Raw genomic sequence first — 22,438 nt, forward strand, 5'->3', positions numbered from 1 at the left:
CCTTAAATTATTTACTTCACTGTTACATAGTTTAAAAAGCAATAGGTTTTATATAACCACTACTAGTAAAATAATGTCTATTAAAATGTTACATAGCTCTTATATTTGATGGTAAACATTAATTACTTCAAGATGATTTTTGATGAGAATTATTCTTTTATTTTCAGAAGTACTTTCTCTGTAGAAAGGTAAGGAGGAAATACAAAACTTTTCCCCATCTAGAAAAAAGCTTTACAAAAATTTGCATGCCAAATCTGATCTGTGGGTCTGTAAAGGCTTTTAGCTCTTTAGAAGCACTGAATTCTTTATGGTTAAAATTGTGGTAACCTTTTCACTTCTCACACAGAACACGATCTCTGCTTGATGGATTAAATATATTTCTCAACCCACAAGAACACTTTAAAAATTGAATTTCAAAAATCTTATGGGAATAAACTTCAGTTCTAGGCACACACACAAAAATGATCTATAAAAAACTGATTCTTACCATATATGCCTTCATCACAGAAGCCACAAACAAAAATTTGCAAACTGAAGTTATAGATTGTACTTCTCTTTAAAAAGCATGCTAGAACTCAGGATCTTCAAATACACAATTTGAGAGAATACAAGGACACAACTGATGTGAAACCAATGTCAAAATTAAATATTTTAACTAGAATTTCAAATAACCTAACCAAAATAAAAGGTAATATGAGGCTACTCTGGACACACTGCCTATAGTGTAGCCCTGCTATGCATGGAGCAGTAAAAGGTGGGGGGGAAGGTAATATAAAACAGGAAAATGATAGTCAAAATCACTGATCTTCAAAGATGAGGCCCAACTTTGTGAACAGATTTGATAATGGTATCAGGCTCTTCAAGAATAAGAGTGGCTTTGAATATTAAACTGAACAAAAGTAGAACAAGACTAATCATTAGGATTTAAAGAGTGGCTTTGAATATTAAATTGAACAAAAGTAGAACAAAACTAATATTAGGATTTGACAAACAGAAGCTTCTATCACATAAGTCTGGAATAAATTAACCTTTAACACAAGTGATCTACCAGGAAAAAAAAAAAAAAGAAAAAAAAGAAAGAAAAACAAGGAGAAAAATTCCCCTTAGCATTTTTTTTCCCCCACTTGAAAAACCAAATAGCAAGAGAATGGGAAAGAGAAAAGACATCCAGCATGTGAGGTCAAAACTAGTCTTTTTAACTGTACACATAATTTCCTTAGTGACAGCTGGTAACAACCAATTCTTTGCCTTAAGATTCTTCCTCCCACCTTCCTGGCCTCAAACCACTCACAAACAGGAAAGAACAAATTCTCTTAATTCAAAAATATAAGTCTCTTAAGTCAATATAATAATACTGCTATGATTTATACATTTGAGGAGGCCGAGGCGGCCACATCACCTGAGGTCAGGAGTTTGAGACCAGCCTGGCCAACACAGCGCGACCCTGTCTCTACCAAAAACACAAAAATTAGCCAGGCGTGGTGGCGCATTCCTGTAATCCCAGCTACTCAGGAGGCTGAGGCAGGAGAATCGCTTGAACCCAGGAGGCGGGGGTTGCAGTGAGCCGAGATCATGCCACCGCATTCCAGCCTGGGCAACAGAACGAGACTCTGTTTGAAAAAAACAAAAAACACAACATTTTTTGTAGAGATGGGGGTCTCACCATGTTGCCCAGGCTGGTCTTGAACTCTTGGTCTCAAGCAAACCTTCCACCTTGGCTTCCCAAAATGTTGAGATTACAGGCGTGAACCACCACACCCAGCCTTTATAAAGTCATTTCTTTAAAACCAACTTCCTTGGCCTGGCGCGGTGGCTTATGCCTATAATCCCAGCACTTTGGGAGGCCAAGGCAGGTGGATCACCTGAGGTCAGGAGTTCGAGACCAACCTGGTCAACATGGCGAAACCCCGTCTCTACTAAAAATACAAAAATTAGCCAGATGTGGTGGCATACAGCTGTAATCCCAGCTACTCGGGAGGCTGAGGCAGGAGAATCGCTTGAACACATGAGGCAGAGGTTGCAGTGAGCTGAGATCATGCCACTGCACTCTAGCCTGGGGGACAGAGCAAGACTCTGTATCAAAACAACAACAACAACAACAAAAAACAACCAAAAAAAAAAAAAAAAACCAACTCCCATTTTCTAGAAAGGAGCAGATTATGAAATGTAAAAGAACTAGTCTCTAGGGGCTAGGTTCCAGAAATTCCACACTTACTGACAGAATATTGAAGCTAATAAAAGAAAGTAAAGCACTCTGTAGGCAAAGTGCTACATAAATACTTAATGTTAATAATAACCTTGGTGTTTGCGATCTATTCTTGGAAAGAACTAAAAGCTGTCCTGTAACCACATAATAATTTTTTGTAACTACTTCAGTTTTATGTTTATACAGAGCAGATACAATATAAGTTAATTTCATTCCTATATCAGAAAATTTATCTTATGATTACAGGAAATTTACTAATTTATAAGATCCTTAGAATGAAGGAATGCAAAAACTGCAAAAAATTACTCCCTGTTTTATTCTTATATACATGTGTGTATGTGTCTATAGCAGGTTTTTACTGAAAGTATGGGATAACAGAAAAAGACTACAGCACAACACAGGGCAACAAAATATAACTGAATATTACACATTACTGAATTAAAAATTGACTAGCTAGTTCTTATAATTATTCCAAAGTCTCAGCAGCTGTATCCTCTGTTGCCATTTTCTTGGAACTCTCAAGACCCTTTTTCTCTTCAATATTTCAAACCCTTTTCCTTCCTTTCCTTCCTTCCTTCCTTTCTTTAAATATATATTTCTTTCTTTTGTAGAGATGCGGTTTCCCTACGTTACCCAGGCTGGTCTTGAACTCCTGGACTCAAGTGATCCTCCTACCTCAGCCTCCCAAAGTGCTAGGATTACAGGCGTGAGCTATCACACCTGGTCACCTTTCTTATGCAAAAGCATTCTAGCTCTCCGCCCTCTTACACTCTACACATTTCAGCTTTCCTGACCCTCTTTACCAATCCATTCTGGTAACCTTCATTTATTCAGTAATATTTGTATGAACTTTAAAAAGAAAAATTGAAAAGCAATTAAATGTACCTGGGAATTCTTTAGTCCATAGCAAAAAAAAAAAAAAAAAAAAATTACCTAGGAAGCCTGTTAAATTTGTGCCTGACAAGAGCACACTTCCCACCACACTTCTCACAAGAATACTCCAGTTCTTCGGCCTATAAAAAGAAGGAAAAATAAAGCATGAAGGTGAATCAGCATTAGTATCTTAAATGCAAATAATTTGCTCTAGTCTTATTAGTTCCATTAGTGGAATGACAACTCTGAACCAGTTTTAAAAATTCTGTGTCTAGAGCCATGAGCCTTACCAAATTAAGACCCAATCCTCAAAATATACCTATAATATCATGCCCCATTTCAGAACTTCTAATTTCCTTTTTCACCAAGAACATATCTAAATTTATGATAGTAACTCGACTCTAAAATAGAAGATTCTTAGCCTTTTCAGCCTTTTCCCCATGGACACATATGAACCACTACCAAGAGTATATCCAGATTTTAACATATGGCCATAGCAGAGATAAGATCACCTTTAGGTTAGGTAGAATTTCTTGTCTGTTAGGTGTAACGCTACCCCTTTTGCATAATGGAACTCAATCTTCTCGTGACAGCCCACTAAGAACAACTGCTTTAAAAGGATGAAAGGTTGGGGTGAATACCATTACCTAGAGAACACTGAAACAAGAAATCCTTAAAAAATAGGGGTAAAAATACACAGGAAAATCTTCAAAGTCTATGATAATAACAAGAATAGTTTAAAAATGACTAAAAGAAAAGCAGAGTATTTATCTTTGGGTAGAGCTCAACGTTCACCATTTAATAAACAGATTTTTTTGTTTGTTTGTTTTGACACAGAGCCTTGCTCTGTCACCCAGGCAACTGGGTGGGAGGGAGGGGCGTGATCTCAGCTCACTGCAACCTCCACCTCCAGGGTTCAAGTGATTCTCGTGCCTCAGCTTGCCAAGTAGCTGGGACTACAGGCATGTGCCACCATACCTGGCTAACTTTTGCATTTTTAGTAGAAGCAGGGTTTTGCCGTGTTGGCCAGGCTGGTATTGAACTCCTGACTTCAGGTGATTGGCCTCCCTTGGCCTCACAAAGTGTTGGGATTACAGGTGGGAGCCACCACACCCAGCCAGATTTTTTATTTTTTTTATTTTTTTGAGACAGAGTCTTGCTCTGTCGCCCAGGCTGGAGTGCAGTGGCGCGATCTCGGCTCACTTCAAGCTCCACCTCCCAGGTTCATGCCATTCTCCTGCCTCAGCCTCCCGAGTAGCTGGGACTACAGGCGCCCGCCACCATGCCCAGCTAATTTTTTTGTATTTCTAGTAGAGACAGGGTTTCACCGTGTTAGCCAGGATGGTCTCGATCTCCTGACCTCGTGATCCTCCCACCTCAGCCTCCCAAAGTGCTGGGATTACAGGCGTTAGCCACCGTGCCCGGCCTTATTTTTATTTTTTATACCTTAGGAAGACAATCCTGCCAATTTGCTACAACACAACAAGGACCGCTACTAGACAGATCAAGGGGGATTCTTGCAAATTTCCACTAGTTTATAAGGACTGCTATAACAACAGTCTGATTATGCCCCAGAAACTTTCTCAATATCTGTAACGGTATATCACAGACACAAATATGTATCTACAGCTTTGGATAAACATGATTCTTTCTTCCTGTTTCTAATAGGGTACGTACAACCTAAGAAAAAGCAAATAATATTTTCTTATTCTGCAGATCTTAGGATACCAACCTACATGGTATCCACAGTTTTAATTTCATGTTACCAAATTTTAGAATATGTTACTTCAAATACTTTAATATTTGTTTACAAATAACAAACTACTTTTTTTTTTTTTTTTTTGAGACGGAGTCTCGTTCTGTCACCAGGCTGGAGTGCAGTGGTGTGATCTTGGCTCACTGCAACCTCCCACTCCCAGGTTCAAGTGATTTTCCTGCCTTAGCCTCCTGACTAGCTGGGACTACAGGCACACGCCACCATGCCCAGCTATTTTTTGTATTTTTAGTAGAGACCGGGTTTCACCATGTTGGCCAGGATGATCTTGATCTCTTGACCTTGTGATCCGCCTGCCTTGGCCTCCCAAAGTGCTGGGATTACAGGTGTGAGCCACTGCGCCTGGCCAACAAACTATTTCTAAGATTGTCTAAATGCTTGCTATTGAGTTAAATTTATAATCTATTTAAGCAATTAATTTTCTTTTTCAATGAGTTATAATTAGATTTATCAAGCTTTTAAAAATAATAATAATTTATAAAAACTTCTCATCTGTTTTCCCCATGAATAATGTTGTTGAAACTCTGCCAAAACCAGGTGTGGTGGCTCACACCTGTAATCCCAGGACTTTGGGAGGCCAAGGTGGGCAGATCACTTAAGGTCAGGAGTTCGAGACCAGCCTGGCCAACATGATGAAACCACAACTCTACCAAAAAGTACAAAAATTCACCAGACATGGTGGCATGATCCAGCTACTTAGGGAGGCTGAGGTGGGAGGACCGCTTGAACCTGGGGGCAGAGGTTGCAGTGAGCTGAGATTGTGCAACTGCACTATAGCCAGGGTGACAAAGTGAGACCCTGTCTCAAAAAAAAAAAAAAAAGAAAAGAAAAGAAACTTTGCCTTGAAGAAACCAACTTCAAATATTCAAATACAACTATCAATGATATAAAATTTAGTTATGTGAAAATACAAAAGATATTATTTACCCTAAAGAAAAGATCAAGAGAATCTTGAATTGAACGAGGAGGGAGTGGTTTTTTCCTACGAGGAAGGTCAATAGAGAGGTCATTAAACTGTTCTCTTTTGGGGATAATCTCTCCACATCTGTAAGAATAAAATGAGACATGTAAGCATTTAGAACAATACACAAGAAATACAAATATACCTGAGAAACTCTGTTCTTCCACAGAACTTATGGTACTGACACACTATCACCAGGCATAAGAACTATATACATTTAAGACTTTTTCATGCTTACTTTAACCCTTATTAAATTAATACAGATAAAACCTCAATTGCAATTATTTAAGTACTTTATTTAAATCTTTTTTTCGTGAGATGCAGTTTCGCTCTTGTCACCCAGGCTGGAGTACAATGGTGCGATCTCGGCTCACTGCAACCTCCGCCTCCCGGGTTCAAGCGATTCTCCTGCCTCAGCCTCGCAAGTAGCTGGGATTACAGGCATGCGCCACCATGCCCGGCTAATTTTGTATTTTTAGTAGAGACGGGTTTTCTCCATGTTGGTTAGGCTGGTCTCGAACTCCCGACCTCAGGTGATTCTCCTGCCTCAGCCTCCCAAAGTACTGGGATTACAGGCGTGAGCCACCACGCCCAGCCAATTTTTAAACTTTATATAAGCAACCCCCAAACTTTAAAAAACTAAAGTATAACATAACATACAAAAGTGAACCTGTCGCAGGTATATAGCTTGATAAATTATCAGTTAACACATTCATTACAACTCAAATCAAGAAACAGGGCCAGGTGTGGAGGCTGGTGCCTGTAATCCCAGCACTTTGGGAGGCCAAGGTGGGTGGATTACCTGAGGTCACGAGTTCAAGACCAGCCTGGCCAACATGGTGAAACCTTGTCTCTACAAAAAATACAAAAATTAGCCAGGCGAGGTGGCGCGTGCCTGTAATCCCAGCTACTTGGGAGGCTGAGGCAGGAGAATCACTTGAACCCAGGAGGCGGAGGTTGCAGTGAGCTGAGATCACGCCACTGCACTCCAGCCTGGGCGACAGAGAGAGACTCTGTCTCAAAAAAAAAAAAGAAAAACAACAAAAAAAGAAAGAAACAGAACAACACCATCAACTCCCTAGAAGCCCCCTTGCACATATCCTTTTCCAATCACTACCCTCCTTCCTTCTCCCCAAAAATAACTATTTTTTATTTTTATTTTATTTTATTTTTTTTATTTTTTTATTTTTTTTTTTTTTGAGCCGGAGTCTCGCTCTGTCGCCCAGGCTGGAGTGCGGTGGCATGATCTCGGCTCACTGCAAGCTCCGCCTCCCGGGTTCACGCCATTCTCCTGCCTCAGCCTCCCAAGTAGCTGGGACTACAGGCGCCCGCCACCGCGCCCGGCTAATTTTTTGTATTTTTAGTAGAGACGGGGTTTCATCGTGTTAGCCAGGATGGTCTCGATCTCCTGACCTCATGATCCGCCCGCCTCGGCCTCCCAACGTGCTGGGATTACAGGCGTGAGCCACCGCGCCCGGCCTATTTTTTATTTTTTTGAGGCAGAGTTTTGCTTTTGTTGCCCAAGCTGGAGTGCAATGGCACGATCTCGGCTCACTGCAACCTCTGCCTCCCCGTTTCAAGCAATTGCTACCTCAGCCTCCCAAGTAGCTGGGATTACAGGTGCACACCACCACGCCTGGCTAATTTTTACTATTTTAGTAGAGATGGGGTTTCACCATGTTAGCCAGGCCAGCCTGGAACTCCTGACCTCGTGATCCACCTGCCTCGGCCTCCCAAAATGCTGGGATTACAGGTGTGAGCCACCACACCTGGTCCCAAAAGACAATTATTATTCTGACTTCCAACACTATAGATGTTCTGCCTGTTTTTGAACCTTTTATAACGGGATTATGCAATATGTTTTCTTTTAGTTGGCCTCTCTCTTGTTCAGCATGATTGTAATATTTAACTATGCCTGCTGCGCATGACTCTACTGCATTTTCGTTGTTGTATAGCTTTAATCTGTATGAATATTCTACAATTATCCATGTTAGTACTGATGAGCATTTAGGTTGTTTCCAGTTGTTGGCTATATAAGTAATGCTGCTTTAAAAATTCTACATGTTATTGGCCAGGCACAATGGCTCACGCCTGTAATCCCAGCACTTTGGGAGGCCGAGGTGGGCGGATCACGAGATCGGGAAATCAAGACCATCCTGGCTAACACGGTGAAACCCCGTCTCTACTAAAAATACAAAAAATTAGCCAGGTGTGGTGGCAGGCACCTGTAGTCCGGAGGCTGAGGCAGGAGAATGGTGTGAACTCAGGAGGCTGAACTTGAAGTGAGCCGAGATTGCGCTACTGCACTCCAGCCTGGGCAACAGAGTGAGACTCCAACTCTAAATAAATAAATAATCTACATGTTCTTTATGTGCATATGTGGATACTTCTATTAGGCAGCAGAATGATTTAGTTATCAAATATATTTTTTATAGCATTTTAAAACGTGAGCTCAGAGATTAAAACACCATATTCAATTTACCTAGAAGCAAATTTCTTTTAAATAGCTTTAGCTGACCATTTTTCATTTTGTCTTATCAGTACTTTAGGTAATATTCATATTTCTACCCTAATTCCCTACTGTTACAGCTAAAGACTGAAAAACATAAGAGTATATTTGTCTTTGATTCAACAAACATTTACTGAGTGCCTCTCTAACAGGCAGAATTCTAAGATGACCCTCGACTTTGTATATTTCTGTCCCCTTTGAGTGTGGGTAGAACCAACCTGTGATAATGATGAGCTGTCACGCCTATGATGATGTTATTTTACCTGGCCCAAAGGAATTTTGCAGACATAATTAAGGTTACTAATCTTAACTTCAAATGAATCAAAAAGGAGATTATCTGAATGGGTCAGATCCAATCATATGAGCCCTTCTGTTTGTTTTTGAGACAGGCTCTTGCTTTGTTGTCCAGGCTGGAGAGCAGTGGCACGACCACGGCTCACTACAGCCTCGACCTCCCAGGCTCAAGCAATCCTCCCACCTTAGCCTCCCAAATAGCTGGGACTACAGGTGTGCACCACCATGTCTGGCTATTTTTAAACTTTTTGTAGAGAAGAGGGTATCACTATGTTGTCAGGGCTGGTCTCAAACACCTAGATTCAAGTGATCCTCTTGCCTCAGCCTCCCAAAGTGCTGGGATTACAGGCATGAGCCACCATGCTCCGCCCATATGAGCCCTTTAAATCTGGGTCTAGAGGATAGAAAGAGAAGTCTGAAGTCAGCAAGATGTATACTTCCTACTAGCCTGGAAAAAAGCAAACAGCACTGTTGTGAAGTGCCCATGAGGGGGCCATGTGGCAAAGATCTATAGGCAGCCTTTAGGAAATGAGTGGTTCCAGTGGACAGCTAGCAAGAAAATGAGGATCTCAGTCCTATAACCATAGGATCTGAATTCTACCCACGACCATGAGACAGAAGAGGAACCTGGGCTCCAGATGAGAGCACAGGCAGTAATACCTTTATTTCAGCCTTATGATACTTGAGCTGAGAACTGAGCCATACTGTGCTTAGTTTTCTCACCTACAGAGCTGGGATGAATAAATGGGTGTTGTTTTAAGCTAATACGTTTGAAGCAATTTCTTACACAACACTGAAAACCTAATAGGGCCTCCTACATGCCAGAAAATGTTCTAGGCACTGGGGTGATAGCAGTGAATAAACCAAGGCAAAAATACCTCCTCTCATGAAGCCATCATTATACTGGGAGAGACAATGAGAGACAATGAAATCGACACTAGTAAAACATACAGTATGTTAGATAGTGATATATGTAAAGAGGAAATACATAGTAGGGAAGAGGGAAATGAAAGATCAGAGCAGAGTATCTGATAGCATGGCAAGAAAACACATCACTGAACAAATGGCCTTTATGTAAAGATCTGGAAAAGTGAGGGCACTATCTAAATGAGAATATGGGGGCTAGGTGTGCAGGCTAGTGCCTGTAATCCCAGCATTTTGGGAGGCTGAAGTGGGAAGTTGGCTTGAGCCCACAAGTGTCAGACCAGCCTAGGCAACATTGGAAAACCCAATCTCTACAAAAAATCAAAAAAATTAGCCAGGCATGGTGGTGTGCACCTGTAGTCCCAGCTATTCGGGAGGCTGCGGCGGGAGGATTGCTTGAGCCAGGGAAGTTGAGGCTGCAGTGAGCTGTGATTAAGCCACTGCACTCTAGCCTGGGTGACAAAGCAACACCCTGTCTCAGAAATAAATCAGCAATTAAATAAAAATAAAAATAAGAGAATTTTGGGAAAGAGAATTCAAAATAGAGGAAATGGTAAGTGCAAAGACTCTAAGGCACTATGATCCTGGTGTTTTTGAACAAAAGCAAGGAAGCTCATTTCGTTAAAATAGAATGAGCAAGGGAAAAGTGTGACAGAAGATGAAGACAGAGAGTTAAGAGAGATGGGGGTAGGAGTGCTGAGAGGCAGATTACATGAGGTTATACAAGTCACAGGCTTTTAAATTTTATAAGCAGAAGGCTGACATGAACTAACTTCCATTTTAAATGGATTGCTTTGGCTTATGTGTTTAAAACAGACTGCAGAAACATGGTAACTAATTTAAAAGATGCTGCAACAATTCAAACAAGAGATGATAGTGGTTTGGTGTAGGGTAGTGGCAATGAAAGTGGTAAAAAGAGGTCACATTCTGGATGTATTTCCAAGGTAAAGCTGAAAGGACTTGCAGACATATGAGATGTCAGGTTTGAGAAAAAGAAATACAAAGCTGGGCACAGTGGCTTACTCCTGTAAACACCAGCAATTTGGGAGGCCAAGGTGGGAGGGTTGCTTGAGGCCAGTTCAAGACTAGCCTGGGCAACATAGTGAGAGCCCGTCTCTAGAAAAAATTTAAAAATTAGCTGGGTGTGGTGGCATGTGCTCGTAGTCCTGGCTACTCTAGATGCTGAGGTGGGAAGGATTGCTTAAGTTCAGGAGTTAGCAGGCTATAGTAAGCTATGACTGCACCACTGCACTCCAGCCTGGGTGACAGAGCAAGACTGTCTTAAAAAAAAAAAAAATTTTTTTCCCTCATATTCAAGAATATATTATTAATACACTGAATTGCCTTATATTAATTAAAAAGCAGTCAGTTTAAACTGTAATGGTTTTTTCTAAAAAAAAGTACATTTGCCAAACTGGCCAAACAAACCTATAGCAAGATGGGGCAGAGGATAAACACACAAAATTACAATCCAAAGTGTAATGTGTGTGGAATCTTCCTTCAGCCAGAAACTGCTTTGTGTTAGAGAACTGTCCTAAATAAAATTACTAATGAAGCAACAGAACCCTATCCCCACCCAGCTGGCACAACCTGCCCGGTCTAGCCACCTGGTGTGCCTATATCCCATGACCCATGCCATTTATTGCATTGATGCACATACCTCAACTGCATATCCAACATCTGGGTGCTGTACAATTAGAGTGCCTAACACCACTGGCACAGTGTAGAAGCTACTACTCTGATATGGCCTTCTTTCTTTCTTTTTTTGAGATGGAGTCTTGCTCTGTCACCCAGGCTAGAGTGCAATGGCATAATCTCAGCTTACTACAACCACCTCCTCCCAGGTTAAAGCAATTGTCCTGCCTCAGCCTCCCTAGTAGCTGGGACTACGGGTGTGCACCACCACGCCTGGCTAATTTTTGTATTTTTAATGAAGATGGGGTTTCGCCATGTTGGCCAGGCTGGTCTCGAACTCCTGACCTCAGGTGATCCACCCACCTTGACCTCCCAAAGTGCTGGGATTACAGGCGGGAGCCACCACGCCCAGCCTGATATGGCCTGCTTTCTTCTGGGTTGCCTGAATGATCCCACTGTCCAGCTCCCCAGACCTGACTGACAGAGCTGGTGGACTGCCTGTGGTCATTTTCAACTGAGGCAACTTAAATTTTCCTATAAAAAAAAATTTGAATGGTAGGCCCACAATTCAATGAAATAATAACTGAAAACTCTGCCTCTCACTTTGACTTGCACAAATTTTGTCTGGAAGGTGCATTAGAAGGAAGAGATAAATGGCTATTATATTTTTAACTGCTCTTGGACTCTCCAGCTTTTATAAGCTGAACCATACTTGCAAGATCCGGATATTTTCTTTAGACAACCATTTATCCACCAGGGAGAAAAGACTGATGAAGTCCTGAATGAAAGCAAGCAGTGTCACAGACTACTGATGCAAAACTGTCTTTATTAAAATTCTGGTTAAAAATGCTAGAATGTTATAGCTGGAAAAGATGTCAGTGAACACTATCATTTTGAGCAGCCCGAGAAAAATAGATATGGAGGACAGAAAATTGGAGAACCAATATGGATTTTGAATATTTCTGAAGAAAATTCCAGAATGGAAAAGAAGCAGTATTTAGAGAATAGTTTTCTGGAGCTGGAGAAAATCCCAAAGCTTCAGATGAAAAGGCTCTACCATATTAAGGCAAAAGTAACAAAAAGTGTTAATAACTAGATATAAACTAGTGAAACTGTGAATTTCAAAAATAAAGAATACCACAGATTTTCAGGAAGAAAAAGAAAAAAATTCCCACAAAGTCAGGTTTCTTATGAGTGGCACAGAGTAACAGGATATGATAGGGCGGTATACTTAATACACTGATGGGTAAAGACTATGTGTGAGTCAATAATTCTGCATTAAGTCATGTGTGAAAGTCATAGAAATAATTCTCTCTTATACAGAGACTGTGAAGAATTACATTTTATCTGAAAAAAATCTATTCAGAGATGTACTACAGATGACTGGAAGATTAGTCAAAGTAAAATATTTTAAAGTGATGTGCAGGCTATAGAAGTCCTGATAAGTATGGAAATTAATTTAATGTAGAAAGTCTGGATAATTACTGTAAATACGGTTGAAAAACATTACAAAAGGTAAAAATAATTCAAATTCGGATCTATTTTGTAAAAGAAAATATTTCTAGTAAAAATAATTTGGGGTTCAACCAAAAAAGCAAGTAATAAGGTGTGTTTTTTTTTCAGTGACAAAGAAAAACAAGTATTCCCAAACAAATCGATATTCTACAATGGAAAAGACGTAGAATGAAAAAAATAAAACTATAGATTAAAATTAAGTGTTAGGCAATACTAAAGTGTATAATAAAGTATTTAAATTTTCCTCAGTTCTCACTCCGCCACGCGTTTTTGTTTCGTTTTGTTTTTTGAGATAGGGTCTTGCTTTGTTGCCCAAGCTGGAGTGCAGTGGCGTCATCATGGCTTACTGCAGCCTCAACTTGCAGTGTTCAAGCAATCCTCCCACTTCAGCCTTCCAAGTAGCTGGGATTATAGGTGTGCATCACCACGCCTGCCTAATTTTTATATATTTTGTAGAGATGGGGTTTCCCCATGTTGCCCAGGCTGGTCTTGAACTCCTGGGCTCAAACCATCTGCCCACCTCATCCTGCCAAATTGTTGGGATTACAGGCATGAGCCACTGTGCCCAGCCCAAGCATTTCTATAGAAAGATAAAGACTCTGAAAAAAAGGTTTGATATAATCTGTTGGTTTATATTTCCCCTATGACGTAGAAAGGAAGATGAGATAAAAATTCATTACTCGGGAGGCTGAGGTAGGAGGATCACTTGATCCCAGGAGATCCAGGCTGCAATAAGCTGGGGTTGTGCCACTGCACCCAAGAGCCTGGGCGACTGTGTGAGACCCTATCTTAAAAACAGAAAAGAATTCATGGCATTTGGTATGTCATAGAAGAATTTTAATCACTTGCCATAAAGAAAAAGGGAAATCATTTCTTAGACACTACTTACGCTTTACAAATGATGGAGTGCTGAACCTCAAACTCCAAATTAGTAATAACAGGGCAAGTGTATGCTCTGGTAGCTGAAATATCTGGTGAATTTTCTTCTCCAGAAACAGGTTCAGTCTTCCAAGTTTTATTTAATTTTTCCATATCTTCTTTCAGCTGGTCCAAACACTGACTTAAAAATTCATGAGCATCCTAATAAGACAACAATATCCTTAATCAGATAAAAACATTTCTTGTCACAGTAGCTTACTGAGGCTGGGTGTTGTGCCTCATACCTGTAATTCCAGCACTCTGGAAGGCTGAGGCAGGTGGATCACCTGAGGTCAGGAGTTCGAGACCAGCCCGGCCAACATGGTGAAATGCCATCTTTATTAAAAATACAAAAATTAGCCAGGTGTGGTGGCAGTCCCTGTAATCCCAGCTACTTGGGAGGCTGAGGCAGAAAAATTTCTTGAACCTGGGAGGCAGAGGTTACAGTGAGCCAAGATCGCACCATTATATTCCAGTTTGGGTGACAGAGCAAGATTCCGTCTCAAAAGAAAAGAAAAAAAAAACCAACAACAAAAAACAAAACAAACAAAAAATAATAGCTTATTAACATTATAATTTATACAGTGAAAACCCTTGAAAGTCAATGACATATGTGAACAATGTCAGGTTTATTCTTATAAGAATTTGGGGAGCTGCAAATTTTGTGAATAAAAACAAATGACAGATTATATATTCTTAATAATTATATCAGTTGCACTGACATGAATCAATGAATAACTCCTCACTTTGTTAAAAGAGGTAATTTTCGCAGGTAACACAGCCCAGGTCCTTGCACTGGTAAATCAAATCTATATATTAAAATATGGTACAATACACAGAAGAGTCACATTTAATCTTACTACAGCTCCTTAGGTTTTTCTTTCTTTCTTTCTTTCTTTGAGACGGATTTTCACTCTTGTCACACAGGCTGGAGTACAATGGCACAATCTCGGCTCACTGCAACCTCTGCCTCCAGGGTTCAACCGATTATCCTGCATCAGCCTCCCAAGTAGCTGGGATTACAGACATGCGACATCACGCCTGGCTAATCTTTTTGTATTTTTAGTAGAGATGGGGTTTCACCTCATCAGTCAGGCTGGTCTGGAACTCCTGACCTCAGATGATCCACCTGCCTCAGCCTCTCAAAGTGCTGGGATTACAGGCATGAGCTACCGCACCCAGCCTCTCCTCAGGTTTTTCAATCTATAATGAACACACATACACAAATCTCGTTTTAAAATAAAAATCAAGAAACACACTAAAATCATGTCAATTTCCATGATTTCTTACACGTTATTTATTTATTTTATTTTTATTTTTTTGAGACAGAGTCTTACCCTGTAGCCCAGGTTGGAGTGCAATGGTGCGATCTCAGCTCGCTGCGACCTCTGCCTCCCAGGTTCAAGAGATTCTCCGGCCTCAGCTTCCCGAGTAGCTGGGATTACAGGCATGTGCCACCATGCCCGGCTAATTTTTTTTAATCTTTAGTAGAGACAGGGTTTCACCATGTTGGCCAGGCTGGTCTCAAACTCCTGACCTCGTGATCCACCCACCGTGGCCTCCCAAAGTGCTGGGATTACAGGCGTCAGCCACTGCACCTGGCCTATTTTATTTATTTTTATAAATATTTATTTATTTATTTTTTGAGATGGAGTCTTGCTCTGTCACCCAGGCTATAGTGCAGTGGTATGATCTTGGCTCACTACAACCTCTGCCTCCCGGGTTCAAGCAATTCTCCTGCCTCAGGCTCCCGAGTAGCTGGGATTACAGGCGCATGCCACCACGCCCGGCTAATTTTTGTATTTTTAGTAGACACAGGGTTTCGCCATGTTGGCCAGGCTGGTCTCAAACTCCTGACCTCAGTGACCTCAGGTGACCTGCCCACCTAGGCCTCCCAAAGTGCTGGAATTACAGACGTGAGCCACCGTGTCAGGCCTCTGAAACGTTTTAAAACAATTAATACTCACATTCTGCATATAACCAGAGAATCTCTCTGCTGTAGCTGAAATGGCATTTTTAACCTTCTTGAGTAAATCCTTTTTGGTCTCTGAATTACAGATATCTTTTTTAACAAGCAAGTGTGCAAAGCGTCTGGTAAAACAAAAAACACAAAGTTAGCACGTTTTACATGACATGGCATGATATTTTAAAGAATAATTACTAATAATGGCACAGAAAATTTTTGAGTGTCTAAAATTCCATTATTCTATAATCAATGAAGTAAAAGGTTACTCAGTAACTACAGTACATAATGATTACCTGATAAGTGCATTGAGTGGAATTTTCTTCCATGGGATACCTTGTTTAAGCAAGTCATTTGCAAATGACTGGAGTGAAAATAGAGATTGTAGAATAGCATTCATATAGCAGGTATTTCCCAAATTGGAGAAGCTGAAAATTAAAGAAATAGTGCTTTAGAAGGCAACAGGAATTCCTAAAGTATGTTCAATATAGTAGGAGTTCTCCACTTTATGTTTCAGAATCACCTGGAGGGCTTGTTAAACTACATATTACTGGACCCTAACCCCAAGGTTTCTGATTCAGTAGGTTTGGACACAAATGTGTCCAAAAAAAGAAGGCACAAAAATGTCCATTTCTAACAAGTTACTAGATCATGTTGATGCTGCTGGTCTGGGGACTCTACTTTGAGAACCACTGCATTATGACATTATAATAATAGGCCAGGCGCAGTGGCTCATGCCTGTAATCCAAGCACTTTGGGAGGCCGAGGCAGGCAGATCACTTGAGGTCAGTAGTTTGAGACCAGCCTGGCCAATATAGTGGAACACTGTCTCTACTAAAAACACAAAAACTAGCCAGGCATGGTGGTATGCACCTGTAATCGCAGCTACTTGCAGGCTGAGGCAGGAGAATCGCTTGAACCCAGGAGGCAGAGGTTGCAGTGAGCCAAGATTGTGCCATTGCACTCCAGCCTCAGCAACAGAGTGAGACTCTGTCTCAAAATAAAATAAATAAATAAATAAATAATAACTTAGTTTGATCTAATGGAAAAGTATACATTTTCAAAATTAATGCTAAACATGACTGGGGGCTTACCTAAAGTGCTTTTCATTCTTACTTATAATTTATTTTTTCATTTAAATATAACTTATTCATTTCTCTGAAAATGAATGCTCAGAAAAGGAACTACTGGGTCATAGAATATATGTGTTTAGGTACTGCCAAATCTTTTTCTTAAGTACAAATATATTTTAAAAACTTTTTATGCCGGGTGCAGTGGCTCATGCCTATAATCCCAGCACTTTGGGAGGCCAAGGCGGGTGGATCACAAGGTCAGGAGGTGGAAACCATCCTGGCTAACACGGTGAAACCCTGTCTCTACTAAAAATACAAAAAATTAGCCAGGCGTGGAGGCATGCGCCTGTAGTCCCAGCTACTTGGGAGGCTGAAGCAAGAGAATTGCTTGAACCCGGGAGGCGGAGGTTGCAGTGAGCTGAGATCACGCCACTGCACTCAAGCCTGGGCAACAGAGCAAGACTATGTTTTTTAAAAAAACAAAAAACAACAAAAAAAAAACCTTTTAATTTAGAAATAAATTTAGACTTCCAGAAGAGATGCAAAAATCTTTACCTGGATTCACCAACTGTTATACTTCTGTAATATGCACTTCATCACTTAATATCCCTCTCTCTCTATATTTTTCTGAAACCATTTCAGAGTAAGTTGCATTTATTAAACCCCTTTAGTTCTAAATACTTTAGTGTATATTTCATAAGACCATTCTTATAAATAATCAGAGTACAATTATCAGCATCAGTAAATGTAACACTGATACAATATTCTATCTAATATATGTTTCTTAATTCAATTTTGTCAACAGATCCAAGAAGGTTCTTTATAGCTTTTCTTCCCTCACTTAGGTACAAGATTCAGTCCAGGATCACATGCTGTTTTCATGTCTCTTTAGTTTTCTTTAATCTGGAGTAAGTCCTCAGCTTTCTCTTACATGACACTGACATTTTTGAAGAATACAGTTCTCCCTAACCTGGGTTGTTTAGTTTTATTTTTGTTTTTGAGACAGGGTCTTGCTCTGTTGTCCTGGCTGGAGTGCAGTGGTGTGATGACAACGTACTGCAGCCTCAACCTCCCGGGCTCAAGCAATCCTCCCACCTCAGCTTCCCCACTACAATGTGTGCCACTATGCCTGGGTAATTTTTTAATTTTTGTAGAGACGGATCTCACTATGTTGCCTAGGCTGGTATTGAACTCCAGGGCTCAAGCAATCCTCCTTCCTTGGCCTCCCAAAGTGTTGGGATTACAGGCGTGAGCCACTGCACCCAGCCTGTTTTTTTCGTTTTTTCTTTTTTTAGACAGAGTCTTGCTCTGTTGCCCAGGCTGGAGTGTAGTGGCGTGATCTCAGTTCACTACAACCTCTGCCTCCTGGGTTCAAGCAAGTCTCATGCCTCAGCCTCCCAAATAACTAGGGTGACAGGTGTGTGCCACCACACGCAGCTAATGTTTGTATTTATTTATTTATTTATTTTGAGACGGAGTCTTGCTCTGTTGCCCAGGCTGGAGTGCAGTGGTGTGATCTTGGCTTACAGCAACTTCCATCTCCCAGGTTCAAGCAATCCTCCTGCCTGAGCCTCCTGAGTAGCTGGGATTACAGGTGTGCACCACCAGGCCTGGCTAATTTTTTTGTATTTTTAGTAGAGGTTTCATCATGTAGATCAGGTTTGTCTTGAACTCCTGACCTCAAGTGATCTGCCCGCCTTTGCCTCCCAAAGTGTTGGGATTACAGGCATGAGCCACCGTGCCCAGCCTGTATTTTTAATAGAGACGGCGTTTCCCCATGTTGGCCAGGCTGCTCTTGAACTCCTGACCTCAAGTGATTCACCTGCCTCAGCCTCCCAGAGTGCTGGGATTACAGGTGTGAGGCACTTCACCTGACCTAGCCTTATTTTTAATAGAACATCCCTCATACTGGGTTTGCTATTTCCTCATGATGAGATTCAGCCTAAACTGGAAGAGCACATGAGCAAACAGTGATACCATGTCATCCCTTTTTTTTTTTTTTTTTTTTTTTGAGAGCTTCTTTAGAGTTTCTAGCAGGGGAGTGCAGCTACTCGTATACCCTTGACTGAAGACCAGTCCTCCTCTATTGGGGATGGTCATCCTCTTTGACTGAGCACACAGGTTTGCGACAGACACACATGGAGTGGTGAGGGAGGAAGGGGATACCCGCCTAGCCAGTCAGATCAGCCAAATCAACCCTGGTGAACAATGGGGTGACAGATGTCACAGTCAGATCGCCCTCACATCCAATCTTTTTTTTGAGAGGGTCTCATTCTGTTGCCCAGGCTGGAGCACAGTGGCACAATCTTGGCTCCCTGCAACCTTGAACCCCCCCGGACTCAGATGATCCTCCCACCTCAGCTTCCTGAGTAGCTGGGGTTACAAATGCGCACCACCATGCCAGGCTAATTTTGTATTTTTTTGTAGAGACAGAATTTTGTCATGTTACCCAGGCTGGTTTTGAACTCCTGGGCTCAAGCAATCTGCCTGCCTTGACCTCCCAAAGTATTGAGATTATAGGTGTGAGCCACATGTCTGGTGGATACTGTATCCTTCTAAGGGCATCACATCCAGGAATACATGATATTCCTGTGTTGCCCATGGGTGATGTCAATTTTGAGTACCTGAGAGAACTACTGCTTCTGCTTCTACCTATGAGGAAGTTTGAGAATCTGGAATTACCTTCCTACTATAAACAATGAGAAAACTGGACAAAATAGAGAAAACAGCTATTTTCAGATACTAGACAACAGGCAGCACAAAACAGTGATCCATAAGAGAAGGAAAATAAATGATGTGAGCCCTACTATTACCCAGATTTTCTGTCTGGAGGCAATTTGTGAACTGCAATTCAGGGAGCACCCAAACAGAGCCCAGAAATCTTACCAAGTTGAGCTGAGAGAAATGAGTTCGAAAAGCTGAGGTTGCTGAGATTTCTGGGACAGAGTACTTGAGAGGAAGGAACTGAGCAAAGGAAAAGCTCCAGAAATCTGCATAGCAGTCTGCTTGAATATTTGGCTGAATACCAACCTGTGTATGCAGAGTGAAACTCAGTCTTCTTGACACTAATCAAGAACAACTTCAAGGAAAAGAATGTTTACTATGGAGCTACTGGCCAAACAACTCCCAGAACTCACACAGGGACTAAAATTCCACCAGTTTGAATTTACACCAGTCAGAGTAGAGAGACCTAGATGAATTCACAGAGTGTTAACAGAGACTCCAAAGGAACTATGCTTTAGGAAAGGAAGCAAATTAGCCTTAGAGTAAAGGATACTCTATATTCAAAAAGAACTTAAGCAGATCACACAGCTGAGAAAGAAGAAAAAAAAACAGAAATGAAAAAGAAGAACTTAAACAGGAGACTCAAAACAATCAAAACTACTGCAGACAAGAATATTAAAACAACTACTTAAAATATGCTCTACACGATCAAGAATGGAAAGGAAATCATAAACATAATGAGAGAAGTGAAAGATTTTTTAAAGACCCAAATTAAACTTCTAGAGATGAAAATCACAATATTTAAAATGAAAATTTCACTTGATGCGATTAATAGCATATTAGACACCGTAGAAGGAAATATCTGAACTTGAAAAGACAGCAACAGAATAGATTCCCACTAAACCTGTAGGACGATATCAAATACAATTATATTTATATCAAATATAACTGGAATCCAGAGGAGAGAAGAGTCAGAAAAAAATCTGAAAAAATCAATATATAAAAACGTTCAAAATCTGATAAAAACTAGAAACCCACAGATCCAAGAAGCTCAACAAATCCCAAGTGAGATAAACACAAATCAAAATAAAGCCCATCAAAATAAAACTGCTAAAAATTAGCAACGAAGAGAAAATCTTGAAAAGCAGTCAGAGAAAAACTGTCTCAGTGCCTTCAAGGAGGAAGATTAAATCACTTACAAGGGCAGAAGAATTAGACTGGCATCTTATTTCTGAAAAGCAAATACAAAGCAAGGTAACAGTAAAGTAGCATTATAAGAAACCCAAGGAAAGAAAGCAGGACCCAAGGATTTTACATCCAGCCAAACTATTTTTCAAATATCCAAGCTAGAGAAAAAATTTTGAATATGCAAGAACTAGGGAAACAAGGTACATAATTGTAAAGTTAAGACTAAAACAAGATTAAGACCGTAGGCTTCTAGTCAGAAATTATACAAAAAAGAGGACAAAGAAAAGATATCTTTAAAATACTGAAAGAAACACATTATCACGTTAGAGTTCTATATAAGCTAGATTTCTAGATCCAATGGAAATATCTTTTAAAATTAAAAGCAAAATCCTTTTTCTGACAAACAAAACCTGAGAATACTTGCTGCCAAGAGACACACACTGTAAGAAATGTTAAAGCGACATTCTTCATGCAGAAGGAAAAATGATACCAGACAGAAACTCAGATCTATACAAAAGAAGAGCACTTAAAACAGGAAATCATGTGGGAAAATACAAAACACATTTCTGTCTCATCTTTTAATTTCTTTAAATACACTGGACTGTTTAAAACAATAACACCAAATAATACACTTTAAATAGGTAACTACACGGTACGTGAATTTGTAAGGCTGTAAAAAAATCATAACTACGTATTGTGGGATGTATAACATACATAGAAGTAAAATGGGCTGGGCACGGTGGCTCACGCCTGTAATCCCAGCACTTTGGAGGCCGAGGCGGGCAGATCACCTGAGGTCGGGAGTTCGAGACCAGCCTGACCAACATGGACAAACCTCGTCTCTACTAAAAATATAAAATCAGCAGGGCGTGGTAGCACATGCCTATAATCCCAGCTACTCTGGAGGCTGAGACAGGAGAATTGCTTGAACCCGGGAGGCGGAGGCTGCAGTGAGCCGAGATCGCACCATTGCACTCCAGCCTGGGTAACGAGAGCAAAACTCCATCTCAAAAAAGAAAAAGAAAAAGAAAAAGCAGTAAAATGTATGATAACAGTATAAATGATGTGGGGTGGGAGGCAATAATGGAGATAAAATGAACACAAAGGAAAGAAAGGAAAGAGAAAAAAGTAACCAAGGACAGATGGAACAAATAGAAGACAATTAGCAAGATGGTAGACTTAAACTCAGCCTTATCCATAATTGTGAAAAATGTTAATGGTCTAAATACTTCAACCATCAATTTAGACTGGATGATCTAATCATAAAAATGTGGAGTCACTATTAATATAAGACACAGCAGACTTCAGAAAAATATTATCAGGGATAAAAAGGGGCATTTCACAACAATAGGGAGGTCGATTCATTAAGATTTAATTAATATAATCCTAAATGTGTATGTGCCAAAAACAAAGCTATAAAATACATAAAGTAAAAACTGACAGAACTGGAAGGAAAAATATACGGGTTTCTGGCCTAATATACAAATTTCTGCCCTAAGTTCTACTTTACTGGGTATCACGACTGCAGCCTCTGATTTCTTATTGTTTCCATTAAATAATCTCTCCCTCCCTTTATTATAATACTTTTTGAATTACTGTTCTACGTATATTTCTAGTATGCAGCACAGAGTTCAGTTTTGCTTTATGAGACAGTTTTAGACTTTTTATATTGCTGTTAACCCCTTTATCATAAATTTTTAAAATCATCTAGCCTGTCCATTTTATTATTTTATGTTAGAGACAAGGTCTTGCTCTGCCACTTAGGCTGGAGTGCAGTGGCACGATCATAGCTCACTGAAACTTTAAACTTCTGGGCTCAAGCAATCCTCCAGCCTCAGTCTCCCTGGTAGCTGGGATTAAAGACGTATACCACCATGTTGG

General features: G+C 40.4%; 1 protein-coding gene across 10 annotated transcripts in view; it reads right to left on the reverse strand.

Moving 5' to 3' along the window:
- Positions 1 to 22,438, reverse strand: part of USP37 (ubiquitin specific peptidase 37) — a 119,118-nt gene that overhangs the window by 32,266 nt on the left and 64,414 nt on the right. For all 10 annotated transcript variants that reach the window (XM_055379579.2, XM_055379588.2, XM_055379577.2 and 7 more), the window contains 5 exons: positions 15,869 to 16,000; positions 15,577 to 15,700; positions 13,581 to 13,771; positions 5,781 to 5,898; positions 3,140 to 3,219 (listed from right to left, as the gene is read on the reverse strand). In XM_055379579.2, coding sequence (XP_055235554.1) covers positions 3,140 to 3,219; positions 5,781 to 5,898; positions 13,581 to 13,771; positions 15,577 to 15,700; positions 15,869 to 16,000 — 645 coding nt within the window. The remainder of the gene's footprint in view (positions 1 to 3,139; positions 3,220 to 5,780; positions 5,899 to 13,580; positions 13,772 to 15,576; positions 15,701 to 15,868; positions 16,001 to 22,438) is intronic.

This window comes from Gorilla gorilla, chromosome 11, assembly GCF_029281585.2.
Source record: "Gorilla gorilla gorilla isolate KB3781 chromosome 11, NHGRI_mGorGor1-v2.1_pri, whole genome shotgun sequence".
NCBI classification, from domain to species: Eukaryota; Metazoa; Chordata; class Mammalia; order Primates; family Hominidae; genus Gorilla; species Gorilla gorilla.